General features: G+C 31.9%; 1 protein-coding gene and 1 long non-coding RNA gene across 2 annotated transcripts in view; both read right to left on the bottom strand.

Annotated features, from left to right (window-relative positions):
- LOC143084123 (uncharacterized) overlaps positions 1-17375 on the bottom strand; it is a 29399-nt gene extending 12024 nt beyond the window's left edge. Inside the window, exons 1-11 of the mRNA XM_076260530.1 lie at positions 17033-17375; positions 15941-16235; positions 15548-15674; positions 11460-11693; positions 11007-11207; positions 7267-7541; positions 5952-6075; positions 5181-5399; positions 2789-2945; positions 1945-2225; positions 1333-1530 (exon numbers count right to left, since the gene is read on the bottom strand). Of these exons, the coding sequence (XP_076116645.1) occupies positions 1333-1530; positions 1945-2225; positions 2789-2945; positions 5181-5399; positions 5952-6075; positions 7267-7541; positions 11007-11207; positions 11460-11693; positions 15548-15674; positions 15941-16235; positions 17033-17258 (2337 nt within the window). The 5' untranslated portion in view covers positions 17259-17375. The remainder of the gene's footprint in view (positions 1-1332; positions 1531-1944; positions 2226-2788; positions 2946-5180; positions 5400-5951; positions 6076-7266; positions 7542-11006; positions 11208-11459; positions 11694-15547; positions 15675-15940; positions 16236-17032) is intronic.
- A 906-nt stretch (positions 17376-18281) lies between these two features.
- On the bottom strand, positions 18282-20986 carry LOC143084389 (uncharacterized). Its single transcript, XR_012981048.1, has 3 exons — positions 20853-20986; positions 20402-20612; positions 18282-18436 (listed from the first exon to the last, which is right to left on the bottom strand). It is a non-coding gene; the product is annotated as an uncharacterized LOC143084389 (long non-coding RNA).
- Between the last annotated feature and the right edge of the window lie 237 nt (positions 20987-21223).

Below are 21223 nucleotides of genomic sequence, written 5' to 3'. Positions count from 1 at the left end.
CGACCCAGTGGTGTAAATAGTTATAAAAGGTACCAGGGTTATAATTTAGTACAAAATAAATCATAAAGTTTTGTGTGACAGATAACATGCGGTTATGTCTTCCTTCATTCTGCTTCCCATATTCATCGTTGTTCATAAGCGAAGTGTTGCATTACATTCATATTTAAGCAATAATATCAGAATTAAAAACAGCAACTTATAAATCAACGTCGAAACCTAAAAATTATAAAAAACTAGTGTTCTAGATTCGCAGTTTGTACACAGGATAAGGTTTAGGTTGTTTATGGTCCTGGTTTTGCAGCACGATCTATCAAACGTTAGAAGCATTACTGTATTGCTTTTTCATTTTAATTGAAGCTGAAAATGATGTTAAGTTAGGAAAAATAAGAGCAACACCAGATGTCAGTTTAGATAACCAAAGACGGACGAGGATAAATCTTTTGAAAAAAAAAGAAATTCATAAAAGCAACAAAAACAAGACTAACAAGGAGCATTATTAACCAATTTAAATTAGTGCTTAAAGAGAACCCTAAAACATGAGAAAAATGGCTGTGATATAAGTGTTGTTAGTGTAAAAATCAATTTGAAAGTATTTTTTCCTTTCTCAAGAAATCGTTTTGATGAGTGACAAAAGTATTGTATTAGAAGGTGACTTTAATTAAATGTTTTTTTAATTGTCATTTGTTATTTGTTTGTATTGGTGTTACCATGATAAAAAATAATTGGGGGAATTAATTTTTATTCATTTCAGTGGTTGAACGTTTATTATCATTCACCTGTAAGAACCAGTTATGCTACCTTTAGCTGTCCAATATTTTTAAGAAAGAGGAGGGCTATTCTTAAAAATATTGGACAGATAAAGGTGACATAATGGTTTCATACAGGTAAATGATAGTCAAATCACTGGAATCAAGAACGGGTAAAGCAATAGAATGACGTAACAACAATGAATAAAAAACTCCACATTATTGAGACAATTATTCGATCCGTATGATAGCGTCGACCAAAATTACCAGCCGTCTTCAATTTTATGACATCAAAATTTATGTTTCTCCGTTACTCCATCAACACGAGAGTAAGAAGCAACTAACACAAACTAAATTTAAGTAAAGTACTTGACGAGATCCAAATTTGACTAATTCAAAGATGTAAAGGTGAATTTTACGGTTATACAATACACCGTATTTAAAACCGTATCTAAAAAAAATCATATTGAGGGGCCGGAAGTACATATGTCCTCAAATTTGTGAAAATGCAAATATGACACTTGATTCATCACATGTGTAATACATAATTTTTAATTATACCTTCAAAACGACTGACAACTCGTACCTGAAAAGGATGTAGAGTTAAACCATTAAAGATGTGAACATCATTTGATGCTAACTTAGCCATTACTAATACGTCACATGTTTTGGGAACTGTCCCGATACAAGCACTGAAATTAACAAGTTGATGAGGATGTTTGAAGCCGGACCATGCTACTGCTAGTGTTGTTTTTTCTGAAGTAAAATCTATATCTTCGTTATCCTTAAAAGCAAAGGGAAAACATTTTGATTATTTACTTCATAATTTCTAAAATGGATTTCAAAGAAAAAAAAATTAAGCTATGTAGCCTTTAATCTAAGGAAATCGAAATCAGCAAATCACATTGAATTTATGATAAGTTAATTTAATATTACATTCATAATGTAAAAAAAATGTCTACTGTGAAATGAAAAATAAACTTCTTCTATCTCTTACCCGCGAATATCGATAATTTGTAAAACGACAACAACATGGGTGTAAACATTACATTAATGTATATACATTGTAAATTTATACAGATATAGTATTTACACAAACATAAACTGATTTTGTAAAACCTCAATTTTAAAGTCAAACGATGAACTACGTGAAGGCTCCTTGCTTTGTTTGTTTTACCACCCCCGATTTGAGTATTACCTTTAGCTTTGTTCCAGATATATATGTAGGTAACACATCTGTAACTACTCCTTCTGCAGGAAGCTGAACATCATGGATGTATCTCTCCGATGCTTTCGTAACTGACAGGCCAGCCAAGTTTGTAGCTTTGATGGTAAAGTAGTAAGCATGGTGACCATGAAGCGCCCATTTTAGGTTTAAGATAGGTAACGCTGTGCATGTTGGATGTTTAGTTTGAAAACAAGGTCCACCGAACTGTAAGTTTCTAAATGGCTGGATGTCGTACATGTTTGGTTTGTGACCTATTTAATCAAATTGTACAGTTAAATATTTATTAACATTAATTTTCATAACTTATCGACTCTCAATCACTGAATGATCAAGTATAAAATAAACATCCTGATGCAAATATATGTTCCAGACACATGCAATATCACAAAAAGCTATGCATTATACTTGACATCTCACCTATAGTAGAGTTTATTAACGTCAATGATGTATATATTTGCATCTATATTAAATATCAATTTTATTATATATACGCACCATGACATTCATCAATTAAAGTTAATCAATTTTTTTGTGTAGGATTACCTGTACCGATGAGGTAATTTTTCTTACAGAAAATTATAATGTTTCGAAATTTTATTGTGACCTCAGAGACAGACATATTAGCTATTTGCCTAGTCTTTGGTTTTCTATGTTGTGTCTTCTGTACTATTATTTGTCTGTTTGTCTTTTTATTTTCAGTCATGGCGTTGTCAGTTTATTTACACTCTATGAGTTTGACTATCCGTCTGGTATCTTTCGTCCCTCTTTTGATCTTTTTTTTGATATTTGGATAATGTACACATATGCTACTTGCCAACTGCGTATTGGAAATGCATCGGAAAAGGGTCATCTGGATCCACAAAAGCACCAACTGACCAATTTGCAATTAGATTTTCATCTACCAATTTAACGTCAATCTGAACACCAGAAAACTGTGGTTTTGTTGTGTCAACAATAAATGGACCAATACTCTGTAATATGAATAATAGTTCTATAATTAATTTTTAGTAAATTTATTATTATAACAGTACAAATACACACCAAATTTAACACTGTTGATCCACTATAGCACATCAATGAACAATCGTTTGTGGATTCAATAATCACTAGAACACACCCGCGAAATCGCGGGCGTTCAGTGTGTGATGACGTGTATAAGTTGTTGTAGAATCAATTTTGCAAAAAGATTTTATGACTCGAGGAAATTTAGGCTAGGTATCAAAAGTCTTATCATTAATTATAACCGCCGTGAATAAACTTGGAATTGATTTTAAATAGCAAATAGACTTTGTTCACGGTATAAGTATACTCAAAGGATACATAAAACCGTGAAAATAATTGTCATGTCCACAAGTACAATCAAAATTTTAAAACAGCCCTAAACGGAAGTCTTCTCTGGTAGCAATTAACAATTAGGAATTTACCCTCTCGAATTCTACCATACCCTTTTCATTGCGTCTTGCAAAAAAAGGGGGGTTCGACATTTCCCGAAAATTTGGCCAGAAGTAGAATTTCAATCGCTTGGAATAGTACATTTCGTGAATCTGTTTACAAATATCTATCAAGAACCCCAATAAATATCATATTTCTTTCATCTCATATTTTTGTAAAATTGCGTCAAAAACTTCGTGTGGAAAAAGTGTTTGTAAATATTAAATCAATTTCTGGACCTATGGTCGGTCTAGCTATGAAAATACGGAGAGTCAATCAGAAAATAGCCCATAAAACATAAAAAAAAAAATCTTTATGTTCTTACAAACCATCTGTGAAGACTAAATTAGTACTCAGCTGTCTAAAATTGAATTCTATTGCACAATAGCTTTCATATTTGAAAAATCCGGGGCCAAAACTAAACTCCTAACTGTGTATTGCTAACTATGACTTAAAAGTTCGTTCGATGACGGAAACATTATTTCCGTTTTCATCCAAAATAACCCAAAATGAATAATCGTAAGCAAGGATGACAAATGCGAGAATGCATGATACCATTAGGACACATAGTCATAATAATCAATTTATTGTGTAAGGAAAAGAAGCGACACAAAACATGAGGTCTTTTTAAAATGTAAAATAAAATAAATATTGACAGCCAATCATTGTTCGTCTAATTTTGCAGTTTGTAGACATTATCTTGATTATTATTATAGATACTGATAAACTGTAAACAACAATAATGTTCCAAAAAGTAAGATCTACAAATAATTTACTTTGACAAAATTTGTAAATTGACCCCTTAAGGAGTTATTGCCCTTAATAGTATTTTTTTTACAATTTTTCGTAATTTTTGTTTTTATTTAACAAAGAAATTCTCCTCTGAAACTACTTTTCCAAATTTATTCACACTTATCTTTGGGTGTCTAGTTTTAAAAAAATGTGTCCGATGACGCAGCCTGCTAACCAAGATGGCCAAAAAGATAGAACATGATTTGCAAGTTTTGTCTTTTATTTTTAAAATCCTTATAAAAAGAGAAAATTTGATCATTGCAAAAATGTTCACATTGTTGAGCTCTATTAATTGTTTATACATGTCTAAACTGTCAGTTGACTTTTTATAAGATTTATTGCCCTTAAAAAACATTTTTTTTTCATTTGTGCCTACTTAATTGAAAATTAAAATAGATGCAGAGAAACTTTAAAATGATCAGCAAGACAAGTTCACAAAAAGGACAGGCTGGCCTAAATCGTCAATTGACAACTCATTAGAGTTATTTGATGATGATTTTGACCATTTTTTGCGTTTTTGCCTTACATCTGAAAATTTAAATAGAAAGTTAGCTAGGCCACAATGATCATAGAAAACAAAATCTACAAGGAAGACAATACGAAGGAAATGGTCAGACGACTCCTGATTGGAGTTATAGCCCTTAAAGGACAATGTTCAACTTTTTTTGTATTTTGCCTTATATGTTAGAAAATTATGTTGTTTATGACGTCATCATTTCTCGTTGTGTTTTTCGTGCTTATTTGATTATAATTAGATACCCTTTCCTATTGTATTGCAATATCTCGCTCATGCACACTTTGATTTTATTGTACAATTGCTGATTCCATCATGTCGATCGTTTGTCTGAATTTATAAGTTATTAATTTCAACTGATGTATAAGGCCATCAATTCTGTAACGAAAACAATGAGGGATTTTCTACATTGTGAACAAGTTAAGATATAAATAAGTTGCATTTTAATGACTTATCAAATAGATATAACCTGTATGCCTTCAACTCCAGCTTTGCTAATTGATTTTAAGATAACGTGAAATTCCTTTCCATCTGGAACATCGGGGTGATTTAGTCTGAAATGTGTATGGTGTTTAGTTGTTCGAAATGGCACTATGTCGGGGGCAGAACTGTGTGTGGTTGAGGACAGTCCCACTTCGTAATCATGAATTAAGTTGTAATCAATTCCTGACTCCCATGACATTTTAAACTGAAAATAAAATTATTATTTAATAAAATTTTGCTTATTGAATAAGAATATGCATACATTTTAGTATACCATATTATAGAAAATACAGATGCAATATTAATGATTAACAGTGTCAGTTGTCAGTTATTGTTGAACTATAATAACATTTTATGAGTTTCGAACAGCGGTATACTACTGTTGCCTTTATTTAAGACTGTAAATGATTCGCTTATAGCGTGTGCACAATTTCAAGATCAGGCCAATCCAGAATTACAGTATCAATTCAATAAAAACATTGACCAGTGCAACTAAAAGTAGACGCAACATGGGGAATTTCCTAGTTTGGGTATACATGTGGTTCATATATCTGTACAGCTGTCAAAGTTTGCCTTACTTCTTTTGTTGTCTGTTAAAAGATTATGACTTGAGTATTGCTGGCATGCGTATTGTATTTTTGCTCTTACTATATCATTGAATCCGAGTTAACTAAGTATTTCTTAATGTTTCGCTTCAACTATAATGAAGGCATTAGGTAAATGCCAGACTGGTTAAATATTAACTACTCATACAAACCTGAGATGCTTCAACTACAACTGCTAGTATATTTAAGTTATCGGAGTGTTTACAGAGTTTGCTTCCGTAACTTGACAAGGGTTTACCAATAGGGAATACAGTGATATTTTGTTCTTTGGAAACACTGAAATTGGAAAATGAGTATCTTAAACCAAGATCAATAGAAGTTTCAGAAAAATAAAGTCACGTTTTGGAATCAAAAACTGCTGTATAAGCGTATCCCTTTTTTAAGTAGTTTAAGTGCGTTATAAATATTACTGTTTGAATAGCAAGTTTTTAAACTAACAATTCTGGTGCACAAGTTTCTATGGTTAATTTAAAAATGCATTGAACATAATAAAGGAAATTAGGAAGATGATGATTCCCCGCAATCGATTATATATCTTCTCCAAAAGACGATACAGTAGTTTTTCGTTTGTTTATGTTTTATTAATTATTAATGTGTGTTCCTTAAATTCTATTTAAACTTGTACTGTTTATATCAGGAGTGCGATTAATGAAACGATTAATTACACTTCTTTGCTATCTGTATTACATTTGTATTACTAAAAGGTAAAATCTCAAAAATACTGAACTAAGAGGAAAATACAATCGGAAACTCCATAATCACATTGAAAAATCTAATAACAAAACACAACAAAAACGAATGGACAAGAACTGTCATATTCCTGACTTGGTACATAAGAGTTTATTCAAGGGTATAATGTGTTAAATCGTGAAGTTTGTGTATTATTTATTGCAAACTGCTGAACATTTTTATTCTTTTGTCTTTTTGTTGCTGCTACTTATTAAATGTTTGTCTTTTATAAGGTCACAACGTAGACTAATCTGTTAAATTTGTTTTGAATCAGACGTATTACGTTTAAGATCTCCGTTTGTATCTCTTTGTATATTAGAGTAATTTTCCATTTCTATCTGTATATGATGAATGTATCTGTCCACTTTTATGCAATGTTTCAATGTTTTCGCTGTTATATTACAACTTTGCCTTTGATAAAATGTGTTTGCCTATATAAAAGATGTTTTGTGAAGAGTCATAACTTAATCGACAATTACCAATTTAACATTGACTATATACTTTAGCATCAAACCCATCATAATTTCTTTGTTTATAACCCAACACTGAGTGACTTAACCATATATGCATGTTTCTATTTTCTAAGATAACGAACTTATTAACCTATCTGATAATTTCTAAACTTTTAGGATTAATTCTTTGGTGGGACAATCGTATCTCATTCGTTTGTAACAAATGCAATTAGATTTTCCTTTTTTGTGGAAAGTAAAATTAAAATTTTGTGTTATTGTTTCTTACTTGCAGCTAGAACTAATATTCCCTACTAGATGTGTCTGTAAAACATGATCGAGCAACCATACACTTCCGGTATTATCTTGAATAAGTCTTGCCCTCGTTTTGGAACCCTCAAATACAAAGTCTTTTACATATGGTATAGTTGTCATTACATTGACACCATCAGAACAAACAACATTTGAATTTTCCATCGCTCTATTAACAGCTAAGACTGATATAAAATATGTTCCTTCATTAGGAGCATCAAAAGAAGCAAATGTATTATACGTTTTCTGCGTCTACAATAAAGCAGATAACTTCATTTAAAGTCAATCCAGTGGTTTATCATCATCAACATGACATTGTCAATATAACAATTTATATAGAGGCTGTTATGATAAGCGAAAATAATTTATTGGTAATATTTAGTTAGAAGGTATAACACATATTTAATTGTCGACAAGTCTTTTACACATACACTTATGGCGGCAACGAAACTTACTTCCTGTCTTCTATGTTTACGGAGGGCCCCAATGCTAGTTGTTTCTCTGTATACATGGAAGACAGGAAGTGTACCCAAATTCCTTTTAGTGACGTTTGTATCTACCTATTATCTAAATGTCTGCATAATATTAGAAAGATTGAGAGATCAGGGTGTTTTCACCATTGCCCTGTGCCCTTTGTCCTGAAATTTTGACAATTTTTAGCTGAAAAGTGACAAACTAAGCCCTGCATAAATATCGAAGATGACATTATTCTGGGAAATACTTCTGATACAACCTTTATATAGAGAGAGTCTATGATTTAATGGAATTTTATGGACATTAAAAGACCAGGGGGTCTCATCCTCATTTAAGCGGTGTCAGGTAGATTTTCACTATATAATTTGAATATCCAACTGGCAATTTGGGCGCTCCGTAAACATGGAAGACAGGAAGTGTACCCAAATTCCTTTTAGTCACGTTTGTATCTACCTATTATCTAAATGTCTGCATAATATAAGAAAGATTGAGAGATCAGGGGGATTTCATCATTGCACTGTGCCCTTTGTCTTGAAAGTTTGACAATTTTTAGCCGAAAAGTGACAATCTAAGCCCTCCGTAGATATCGAAGATGACATTATTCTGGGAAATCCTTTTGATACAACCTTTATATATATAAGGTCTATGATTTAGTTGAATTTGATGGACTTTGAAAGACCAGGGGGTCTCATCCTCATTTAAACGGTCTCAGGTAGGTTTTCACTACATAATTTGAATATCCAACTGGCACTTTGGGCGCTCCGTAAACATGGAAGACAAGAAGTGTACCCGAATTCCTTTTAGTCACGTTTGTATCTACCTATTGTCTAAATGTCTGCATAATATTTAAAATATTGAAAGATCAGGGGGATCTGACCATTGCTCTGTGCCCTTTGTCCTGAAAATTTGACCATTTTTAGCTGAAAAAGTGACAATATAAGCACTCCGTAGATACCGAAGATGACATTATTCTGAGAAATCCTTTTGATACAATATTTAAATATACATAGTCTATAATTTAGTTGAATTTGAAGGACTTTGAAAGACCAGGCGGGTCTCATTCTCATTTAAGCGGTCTCAGGTAGATTTTCACTATATAATTTGAATATCCAACTGGCACTTTTGGCGCTCCGTAAACATGGAAGATAAGAAGTGTACCAAAAATCCTTTAAGTCACGTTTGTATCTACCTATTGTCTAAATGTCTGCATAATATTAGAAGGATTGAAAGATCAGGTGGATCTCACCATTGCCCTGTGCCCTTTGTCCTGAAATTTTGACAATTTTTAGTTGAAAAGTGACAATATAAGCACTCCGTAGATATCGAAGATTACATTATTCTGTGAAATCCTTTTGATACAACCTTTAAATGTACAGAGTGTATGCTTTAGTTGAATTTGATGGACTTTGAATTACCAGGGGGTTCTCATCTTTATTTAAGCGGTCTCAGATAGGTTTTCAATATATAATTTTATTATCCAACTGGCACATTTTGCGCTCCGTAAACATGGAAGACAAGAAGTGTACCCAAATTCCTTTTAGTCACGTTTGTATCTACCTATAAACTAAATGTCTGCATAATATTAGAAAGATTGAGAGATCAGAGGGATCTCACCATTGCCATATGCCCTTTGTCCTGAAATTTGAACAATTTTTAGCTGAAAAGTGACAATATAAGCCCTCCGTGGATATCGAAGATGACATTATTCTGGGAAATCCTTTTGATACAACCTTTATATATACAGAGTCTATATACTTATTCGTCCAATTTTGTGTACATTGAAAGAACAGGGAGGTCTGACCGTCGTTTAAGCGGTCTCAGGTAGGTTTTGACTATATATTTCTGTTTTTTTGGCTTTTCATATTTACATGTATTTCTATTTATAGTTCTATATGTTTCTAAAGTGATCGGTTTTTAATTTTGTTTGAAATTTTTTTATATATTAAATAACATTTTTGGCGTCGTTTTATTGATAAAAACCTATATATCATAAAGACAAATATTGTAAAACGATTTCCTATGTATCTTTTTGCTCCTTTCAACTTTAAAAATCATGCTTTTAATATTATCAAATATTATATTATTAATGATTTTCAAATAAAATTGAATATCCGACCGACTGCTAGCAGCCGGTTGGGTATTGAATATCGAATAACGAATTACGAACCGGCTGCTAAATTCACATCCATGAATTCTCTCATATTTCAATCCTATAATGCCGCAATATTTTACACTGCTGCAATATGTTATCAAACGTACCAGGCTTATAATTTGATACGCGTGTTTCGTCTGCATAAGAATCATTAGTGACACTCGGACCAAAATAGTTAGAAATCCAAACAAGTTCAAAGTTGAAAAGTATTGAGGACTCAACATTCCAAATACCGTAAAGGATATGTCTATGCCTGCGATTAGAAAATCATTATTTCAAATAGTTCATACTGTAACAAACAGTAAATTTATAAAAATGACCATTTAATTGAAATTGATATCAATACCGAGATACTGACTACTAAGCTTGTGATACCATCAAAAACGAAACGTCCACCCGTAGTGGCATCGACTTAGTGGAGTGAATAGTTATTAAGGGTACCAGGCTTATAACTTGATACGACACAAGTGCGTTTCGTCGAACCATCCGTGACGCTAAGATCAAAAACCAATTAACCTAAAGCTAAAATGCAGGAAAATTTATTAGGTTTTACCAATACCTGTCCATTTTAAGGTAAAATGTATGAAATGCATTGGACTTTTAATGGAATACTATTATGAAAGTGTTACGGTATAGCATACAATTGGCATAATGAATGAAGTGTTTTAAATCATTCTAGATGCTGTGTTTACACCCCATGAACATTTTATATGTCATTTGCTTTTCAACTGACATTATCGCCAACGTCAACGTCAGTAATCTGCTAAATAAAGTTTCATATTAACTTTATATTTATACGATAAGTTTCAAAAATGCTTTATACCTTTGTGTTTCTGTATAACCTCCTTCATTGAACACTGAAAAGGTCGGTCACATAGCAGCTACTAAACAGAACCAATACAAAACAAATTTTAGAAATATATGTTTTACACGGTGTTTAAATTGTAAATTAGAAACAAATATATAATATTAATGATTAGCAATGCCCGCCTGAGATGGCCATTATCAAAACGGTTACCTCAGGTCCTATGCATAGATGTCAATGTCTAAATCGAATTGTTTTCAAAAAAGTCTTTTTAGGAAAGGAGTACCTTATTACTATTCTTGAATTCTTCATTTGTAAAACAGTAGTCAGCAAAGATAAATCGATAGAATTCTACGCCACTCTCTCTATCGAAAAAACCTTCCCAATGTGCGTCTAAGTGTAAATCTGTTTGGTAGTCCACTTCTGTGTCACCTCTGATACCGTCATGCACAGTGCCCTCGTGTGGTGGCGAAACATCTATTGTAATCTTCAAAGGAAAGATAACGACATTAAATTTTGTTTCAAATTGAATCATATTCAAAACAAATTATATCTAATTGACTTGCATATTTAACGACCAATTACTAGTTTTTAAAAGTGTACAATAATGAAGGTATAAAAAAACCACTGAAAAATATATATGTTCACAGGCAAGTTGTCAACAATGTTTAAGCTTAAGCTGATCATTGAAATGACAATTACAGATATTTGAATCTAAACAAAACGAAAATAACTTTACCTTTTTAACTGCGGTAGTTTTTATCAGAGCATTATTGATGACTTGGATCTCAATGAAATAATCTGAATCATGAACTCCTTTATCCTTTCCTGTTATTAATCCAGCATCTTTTCCTATTTCTGCTAATTTCGGTTTAACATGGAAATGCTTATGGTAGCAACCATGAAACATAGTACAGTAACATGATGAGCCTCTTGGTTCGCTTTCGTATTTACTTTCACATATTGTGAGATTCTGAGAAAAGAATAAAAAGTTATGGTGTTTTTATAAATAATGCATTATAAGAACAATTATAGCCATGATTCAAAAGAAATTGCGTATATGTTATTAAGAAATCAGCGAAGGGCAGAAATCATGAGAAAATAAAAATGGCCAGTACACAATTATTTGATTGGCAATTTGTATCCAATTTTCCGAATAAAATATAACTAGAAGCTTTAAAAAGTCGAGTTCGCTTACCTCCATCTTCAACAATGATCACTCTTTAGTAAAAACCATCATTATAAGGGAACAACTCTTTTAAGATTTAACGGACAATTGAAGTCAGGTTAGCGAATTTATATATCTTATGCTGCTGATGATTTTTTCCTGTTTGAAGTTTCGATCTTTTATAGTTATGATTAATTCAGAAAATGCTAAAACATGGATCTTGTCTTGCTTATATTTAAAGTTTCTTCTGTCTGTTAAAAGTTTCGAAACATTTGGCAAACGTGTTAAAAATTCGTCTTTTTAGTGCAATAACTCCTAAAAGTAGTCGTCTAACAGTTTAGATGTCAATAAGCATTACGTAAATTTCATGCATCACAGTGAACATTTTCACACCTGTCGTTTTCGCTATCTAAAGGGGAGTTTTTACCCCTTTGTCTTATTTTTAACCATGTTTGTCGGCAAGCGTGGTCATCAGTTACCTATTTTTAAACTTGATATGCATTTGATGTTTGTGGCTTTCGGGCCAGGTGAGCTAATCGGTTGTATCTTTTAGACATATTAACATCGTTTATGTATTTCATGAACACGTATGTTTACTACAAATTATACTGTGTTATTTATAACTATTACTTGAAGATCATATTGTTTATTTTGCTCCAAAGATATTCGCAATAACAGATGGATGTTTCAGCTTTCCATGTTTTGTTTATAAATATATATATTCAGTTTGTTATAAGATTATTTATTAGGCGTATGTGATGTTAAGACAACAATTCCGCTATTAAAAGTACTGGAAACTTATAAGATTCGCAGTGTGGTATGAGATCTTGTATTTGTCTACTATGCGGGTATAAATATTTACATAAAAAGGGGAATATGGTCAGTTTTGGTTGATGCAGTCAAATAATTATGTTGTACAAGTCAGTATAAGATATCAAAACTACTGAAATTTTGTTACGTATCAATATATTGAAAAGGACATGCTCGCACCCTAAAACTATGCGGACAAAGTTTTGTAGTTATTGTATTCCAAGATTGCTGTCATTTGTGTTATACATTGAATCCTGACATAAAAAATGGAAAACAACACGTTTTATAATTTATTGCGTCCGAAGCGCTTTTCTTGATTTACCTTCATCAGGAACGCTCAAAGCCAAACATTTGAAATCCGAAGATGTATAAGTACCGAAAATCGTTGAAGAGCTTTATGTCAAAAAAAAAAAACTAAAATAAATAGCCAAATTCATCTAAAGCCAACTTTGCCTGAAGGAGTTGAAACCTTAGTTTCATAATAATTTCAAAATTTATAAACAGACAATTTTAGTATAGTTTGTTAAATCATGTCAGTACCGAAGCACTGACTACTGAGCTGATGATACCTTCGGGGACTGATAGTCCACTAGCAGAGGTATCGACCCAGTGATGTAAAAAATGGAAAACAACACGTTTTATAATTTATTGCGTCCGAAGCGCTTTTCTTGATTTACCTTCATCAGGAACGCTCAAAGCCAAACATTTGAAATCCGAAGATGTATAAGTACCGAAAATCGTTGAAGAGCTTTATGTAAAAAAAAAAACTAAAATAAATAGCCAAATTCATCTAAAGCCAACTTTGCCTGAAGGAGTTGAAACCTTAGTTTCATAATAATTTCAAAATTTATAAACAGACAATTTTAGTATAGTTTGTTAAATCATGTCAGTACCGAAGCACTGACTACTGAGCTGATGATACCTTCGGGGACTGATAGTCCACCAGCAGAGGTATCGACCCAGTGATGTAAAAAATGGAAAACAACACGTTTTATAATTTATTGCGTCCGAAGCGCTTTTCTGGATTTACCTTCATCAGGAACGCTCAAAGCCAAACATTTGAAATAGTATGGCTTATTTACTATGCAGGAATATAGATTTACATAATAAAGTGCAAATAAGGTCAGCTAAGGTTGATGCGGTCAAATAATTTTGTTGTACAAGTCATCCTGAGGTATCAAAAATACTGAAATTTTGTTACGTATCAATAAATTTAATAAAAGAAGACCATGTTGGCACCCTAAATTTATGCGGACACAATTTATTAGTTATTGTATTCCAAGATTGCTGTCATTTGTATTATACATTGAATGCTGATATATAGATTTACAAAATAAAGTGGAAATATGGTTAGTTTTGGCTGATGTTAAAAATAATTATTGTACAAGTCAGCCTAAAGTATCAAAACTACTGAAATTGTTTTACGTAGCAATATATTGAATAAAAGGAGATCATGCTGGCACCCTTAATTTATGCGGTAAAACATTTTTAGTTATTGTACTCCAATATTGCTGGCATTTGTATTATACATTGAATCCTGATATAAAAAATATGGCTGATTTGCTATGCTGGTGTATAGATTGACACAATAAATAGCAAACATGGTCAGTTTAGGTTGATGCAGTCAAATAATTTTGTTGTACAGATCAGTCTGAGGTATCAAAACTACTGAAATTTTGTTACGTATCAATATATCAAATCAAAGGAGGACATGCTGGCACCCTAAACTTATGCAGACACAATTTTGTAGTTATTGTATTCCAATATTGCTTTCATTTGTATTATACATTCAATCCCGACATAAAAATATGGCTGATTTATTATGCGGCTAAATAGATTTACAAAATAAAGTGCAAATATGGTCAGTTTTGGTTGAAGCGGTCAAATAACTTTGTTGTACGAGTCAGCCTGAGGTATCAAAACTACAAATTTTGTTACGTATCAATATATTGAACAAAATGAGTACATGCTGGCACTCTTAGTATATGCAGACAAACTTTTGTAGTCATGTGTTCCAATAATGCGTTTATTTTGTATTATAAATTCTATCCTGACATTAAAATATTGCTGATATACTATGCGGCTATATAGATATACAGTATATAATGCAAATATGGTTGAATTTGATAGGTATTGCAATATATATGCAATGCCCGTTAGCATTGTAACCAAGATGGTTTTTTTAATTTATAGAAAGGCAGATCACGGATACATTTGTATAACAAGCAACGTTTTATGCGTACTTTACTTACAAATATACAATGTATGTATTTAATCCTGTTTATATAACGGATGTATTATTTTACTTTATTTTCTATGTTTATACCAAGAAACAAAGATATTTTTTTTTAAACGATGTTGAGCGGTCCTGGTTACAACTTAACTTAGTGTTGAGCAGACCAGTCAATAGTTAACATGAGAACAGGTCTGGTTTCAATCGGAATTGTCAAATCAAAGTTAACTTAATGTAAACTTTATGGCAGGACTGGTTTCGAAGTTAACTTACGTTACCTTTATGGCAGGACTTGTTTCGAAATTAACTTATACTAATAGCGGACTTGTTTCCAAGTTAACTTTTTGGTCGACAGAAAAACAGTCCTAGGACCAAGTCCGCTTTTCAAGTTAACTAGATATTGGTCTTAGACTGGTCTAAACAGTTCTAAATCCTGTCATAGGTTAACTTTGATCAGTCCAAATGACTGGTTATCAAGTTAACTTGCTGTACAGGTTAGGACTGCACCCATCTGTAGTAATTGAAAATACAATTATAAAAAGCTCTAGGAAATTGGTGCAAAGAATAGATTTAGCTTATTATTTGTTTTCAATTATATGTTTAAATGAAGAAGTACCTGTGCCATGCCTTGCGCATGTAGTTCAGCCTTTCCGTGAAGAATGAAATTGGAAGTGTAATTATCAAATAGTCGCCATTCAACCTGATTTAATCCACTGTCGAAATCAAACGCCTCCCATTCAATGCTGTAAAATTACATAAATGTGATCGAAAAGCAGCAATTAGATTTCATTAACGTAACGACAGAGTTAAAACAATTGATTATAAAAAAAATCAAAAAAAATCAAAAACCGTCCAATCACCCATATATACATGTACACATTTCAAAACATGCTGGAATGCCTTGATTTTTTAATACATAAGTCTGTAACTGGTATTATCAATTTAAGTTATGCACATGTAAAGAGGTATGCAACAAAAAGATAATACCAAGAAAGGCGTGTATACTTACGTCATTTTAGAAAAATCCTCTATACTGTGAACAGATATATTTACGTTATCCCCACGTGATAACCATAAGTTTTCAATGCGAGGAGGACTGACATCTTTGTAAACTACTATTGTTTCTTCTGCAAACTTTTCTAATATGTCATAAGCCCTTACAGTTATATCCAATCTATTTCCGTCATTCCATGGTACATTGATATGTCCGAACTGTAATAGCACATCCACTGTTGGTGTATAGGCTTGTTGTGCAGACAGTGCTGGACTATAAACCTCATATTTCACTTCAAATCTCACCACACCTATTTTAAAATATCCCCCAAAAAATTGATACTCAGTTATAATGTTCTTACCTAAATATCTGTTTCTTGTTATTCATGAGATATTTTTTTTTAAAGTCAAATACATGCGTACAGGTTCGAGAATATTTAAAAGATGCCATCCAATTAAGCTAGGGTTAAAACTTAATTAATGCATGATTCTTTGAGCATTATTCCATACCAATTTGCAGCTTTATGAAATCATTCGAAAGCAATAACTTAAGTTCAGCTTTACTATTTAGGCTTTACTATTGAAAAAGATTAATCAAGAACGACTTTTCCCTTTGATCTGTAATTTATTTTTCATGTAATAGAAACGTTTTGGTATGACATGGTATTAGTTTTTTTCTCATTGTTGTAAGGTGACCTGTATTTGTTCGGTTTTGTGTCATTTGGTCTAATGTGGAGAGTTGGCTCGTTGTTAATCATACCACATATTCTTTTTGTTATATATATATCAACTGCAAGATATGAACAATAATGTTTCGTTCTCTAATGCAGTTAAATTGATATTGTCAACTGACCTGTATCCTGCGGGTCACACCCGTGAATTTCACCCAATACGCCGGGTGGTTAAATAACCCGTAAATTATCCGTTTTACCCGGAATTATTGATCCCTGCACCGAAACAGTTAAATGACCAAAATGTTCACAAAACCATCTGTGGTCAACTTTGTAAAAATATCCATCAGTACATATCCAACAGCCAATGGATTTAGTGTAAAGACATAATTAACAGTCAGAGCAAAAATGATATTGTGCTAAGTAGCTTATCTTACCATGAGCATTAGGAATTTCGTCTACACTACGTTTCCCATAGTGATCATCATATTCACCGACAACGTCAGAGAGACTTCCAACACTACCCAACCAATGATTCTGTTTATGTCTAAAGTTTATAAATCGATCCGTCCATGATACTTTCAAAGTTTTGTCGCTCACAGAAATCCAAGTATAATTTGTGGCTTTAGATGATTGTTCAACAATAGTTCTTTTCCCTGCCATTGTATCAACTTTGGACTGATTATCGTAAAGGATAACACATCGTGTAGCTTTATAATTGAGGGCTTTATCATAGACAATGAGTGTTGCAGAGTATAATCCTGGTGTCTTCAAAGTTATGACAGCCTATAAATACATAAATGTTATATCATAATATTTAAAAACAAAAATAAAAAAATTAATAAGACTTACATTGTAATGCATACAAGTTGAAAGGAAAATGCAACATTTGCTTATAAAAAAGGAGATGTGGTATGATTGGCAATGAGACAACTATCCACAAAAGACCAAAATGACACAGACATTAACAACTATAGGTCACCGTACGGCCTTCAACAATGAGCAAAGCCCATACCGCATAGTCAGCTATAATTTGCTTGCTTATATTTGTGTCTCTGATGTAATTATAGACGCTTCAGTCAATAAAATACCGTTTTGATATATAAGAATGACTTCGATCTTTTCTAGTTAGTTTACGGATTCACGTTTGTTTCTTTTGATTGCTTTCGCTCTTTTACGTTTGTAATATCATGAAAAGGTTTGGGATTTTCAATGCGTTTGTCTTTTATCATTACTATCGCTTATATTATTAGTGTTAACATCTTATATTTCTAAGCAATACAAAGCGATTTCAATTTCAAATAAGTTCTGATTGACACTTTTTTTTTCAGTCGAATTTTTAAGTATACCTCACGTATAGGCCTCAGACCAAAACTAATTCCCTTTGTTCGTGGTCTAGGAATATAGTTCCCAATTGTTAGATGGGGTATTTATTCCTTAGTATTCTGACTACTGTTTTTTTTTTTTAAAGTTTACTATTTAAGTGGTCCTATAAGTTGCATATATATTTATATAAGTAAAACATGTGGAAAAAGAATGTTGAAAGTGAAAGTTGTGATTTGGCAAAAATGAATATAGGATAGGAATTAGCTTTCGTCATTTATTCAAGATAAAAATCCTACCATTGGCATGTTAATATCGGCTTTTACGACATTAAACATGTATTTGTCTTCTATACTTGCATTTGTCTGACCAGTAGTAATGTTCAAATCTTGTGCCACCATCTTTGCTCCTTGAACTAACTTTGAGCCATCAGATGCCAACTCAAACACTTGATACTCGTAGTGATGCAGACCAGCCATGTCATCTTTCCATCCATCCCAAGAGATTGGTACATTTGCCTGTACAATAAAAATGAAACTATGTTCAGATAAAGTAATTTATGAAAATAATAAAAATCTAAAATCCTTCTTTAGGTAACCTGTAACTACATAGGAAGCAAGGATTAATGCAACAACGTATTGAAGATTAGGTAATCGATATTTGGTTCATGTCCAGAAGCAGAAATTTCAAATTGAGAGATTTTATATAACAGTTGTATATGTAAACATTTCAGAATATGTCTTAGATTTTGAACTAAAATCATGAATCCATTTCTTTTCTAGGACAATATAATAGATTGAAAAGAAGCAAATACAAATCTGAAAGCTTATGGTGTATAACCAAAAAAAGCTTCAACAATCCCCAATATTGGAGACTAGAAATGTACATTGAGACTATCAACACATCGATAATACATGGTGACACTAGATGGGACACATTTGATCGTAATGAAATATCAATTACTCCTATAGGGAATTGACTGACAATTCAGCTATCAGACTTTTATTGTAGATCTTGTCTCGGTAAACATATTTGCTGTTCACTTTTTTACTTTATCTGCTAAGGTGTTCGTTAAAGATTATAAAAAAAGAGAGAAACAGCTTTATAGGAATATATCTGATATAACATGAATAAGTAAAAGACTATTGTTTCGGCATGGTTTGACTTATTTGTGGATCATTCCTTGTTAATCTTTTTTCCTTTCCAAGTCTCAATGTATAAAAGGCATTTAACACAGAGTCTTGGCACACAGAGAACGGCTATCTAAAAAGGGTTTAAAAATAAATTGTGAAAATCATTCCAAAAAGAAAACTAACGATCTAATTTATATAAAACGAGAGAAAAAATGAACAACATAAATAAACGTAAAAAAAGTGTCTAATAAAGTTGAATCATCATTAAATATTTCCTAAGATAGGATTTTCTTATAATTTATCAAAAAGTAAATAAAACCACGCGTTTAAAAATAAATATATCAGACTGAATGGGTTACCAAGCCATTATAAACATTCATTAAAAAAATATTGCAAGAGTCATTTTCACTTACTGTATGGCCAAGTTGACAATTTAGACATATAAAAAAAATAATTGATATTTGTTAAAACAATACATAAATTAGTTTTCTTTATGTAAATGAAGAGTCTTACACATATATTACCATCCTCTCGACCGATTGTGTACTGCTATTGCAAAATAAAAAAAATGTGATATACCTTTGTTCTACATTTACACACTGACATATAATATCGTTGTCTTGAATGAGTTAATTCGGGGGATTGATCAGGATTTGAATTATGCACTGCTATTATTTGACGAGTTCATACAAAACCCTCAAATGAACCATTTGTAATTAAGGAATAAATCTCCTTGTGCACAGCTTGATTGGACATTTATACTTTGATTTTATCAGGTCTTGAACATTTGACTTAGGTTTGGATCTCAAAAGTTTAGCTAACACATCACTGATTACATTAATTTTTGAAATGTACATCTGGTGCAAATAAATTGGTACCACTAATCGTGTTAATACAAATGAATTGAAACCTTAGCTGATCTGATGACTGTAGGTCTACAAGCATCAAACGATCTCTATCCCAGCTGCAAGTATTCTTTTTTTTTTTTATTTATACATAGAAAATCTGCGGATTTTAATCGGAATATATATATATATATATATCTCACTGTTTCCTTTAAAATAATGTGAAACTATTTAGAGGTTGGTTTACAAATAAGAGGTTGATTTTGATTAGATAATTGATAGTGTGCATATAAAATGATTTTTAAAAAAATACTTTAAGGAAACCTATACCGATTGTTTAGATCTTCTGAACATTATAGTGCAAAGTAAAGATGACCTAATCAAAACTCATCCATTGTAAATTCTAGCGTCAGTGATGAGTCGTTTACAAAACTGTAATCCTATAATGAATTTATCTTAATTTCAACCTTCGTTGAATCACTATATATTTTATCATTTATTTCACCTTATCTGTCACATCTGTTGTTTTCACAGGAGATGTTGAACATTTGCTTTTATCAGCGACACACTGGTGGTAGGGCTTTATAAGATCCCATTGAAAAATATAATTTTGTGAATGTGTCTTTCCTTTCAATGATACCCGTATGTTGCGTGAGGCCTCTCTATCAATATACAGCAAGTATCCTCCACTCTTCAATGTCCATTTGAAAGACAATCTATATAAAATAAAATTGAAGTACCCGTGTATTACAATTGCTTAATATATCTTTTAATCAAGTCTACACAGTGAAATTGTTTTGCAGGATATTGCAAGGTAAATATAAGAAAATAGTTAAGAAAAGACATAGTTGTGATTTATAAAAAAACACTGTAGATAGTTCTGATGCCACGAGGACATAGTTAAACATGTTATTTTTATACTCATATAATATAAATGATTCAATTAATATCCTTACCTGTTACCATGCCTTTTGTCCCAAACGGCTATGTCAACTGCCCCTCTAGGTTTTTTTCTATTGCAATGGTTATCTGACATTGGCAAGTTTTCATTTGAATAGCACGTATAACTACGTACTTCTGTGGAGTAATTACCCCCTAAATAATGAAAACAAATTATTTACGATCAATAACTTATGTGACATATTGAAGTAAAACTATAACCTGTAAAAAGTATAATAACAAAAATACCAAACCCCAATGAAAATTCACACTCCTTGTTTCAACACTTGCCCTATTATACAACACTTTCGTCGGCATTTTCTAATTAATTTACTTATAGTAACACAAAAGACAAAATGTCACCTAAACATATTTTAGTGTTTGTATG

Source organism: Mytilus galloprovincialis, chromosome 7 (genome assembly GCF_965363235.1).
Source record: "Mytilus galloprovincialis chromosome 7, xbMytGall1.hap1.1, whole genome shotgun sequence".
In the NCBI taxonomy this organism is placed as follows: Eukaryota; Metazoa; Mollusca; class Bivalvia; order Mytilida; family Mytilidae; genus Mytilus; species Mytilus galloprovincialis.
Note: the sequence above shows the minus strand (reverse complement) of the source record. Positions and strands in the feature narration are given on the sequence as shown.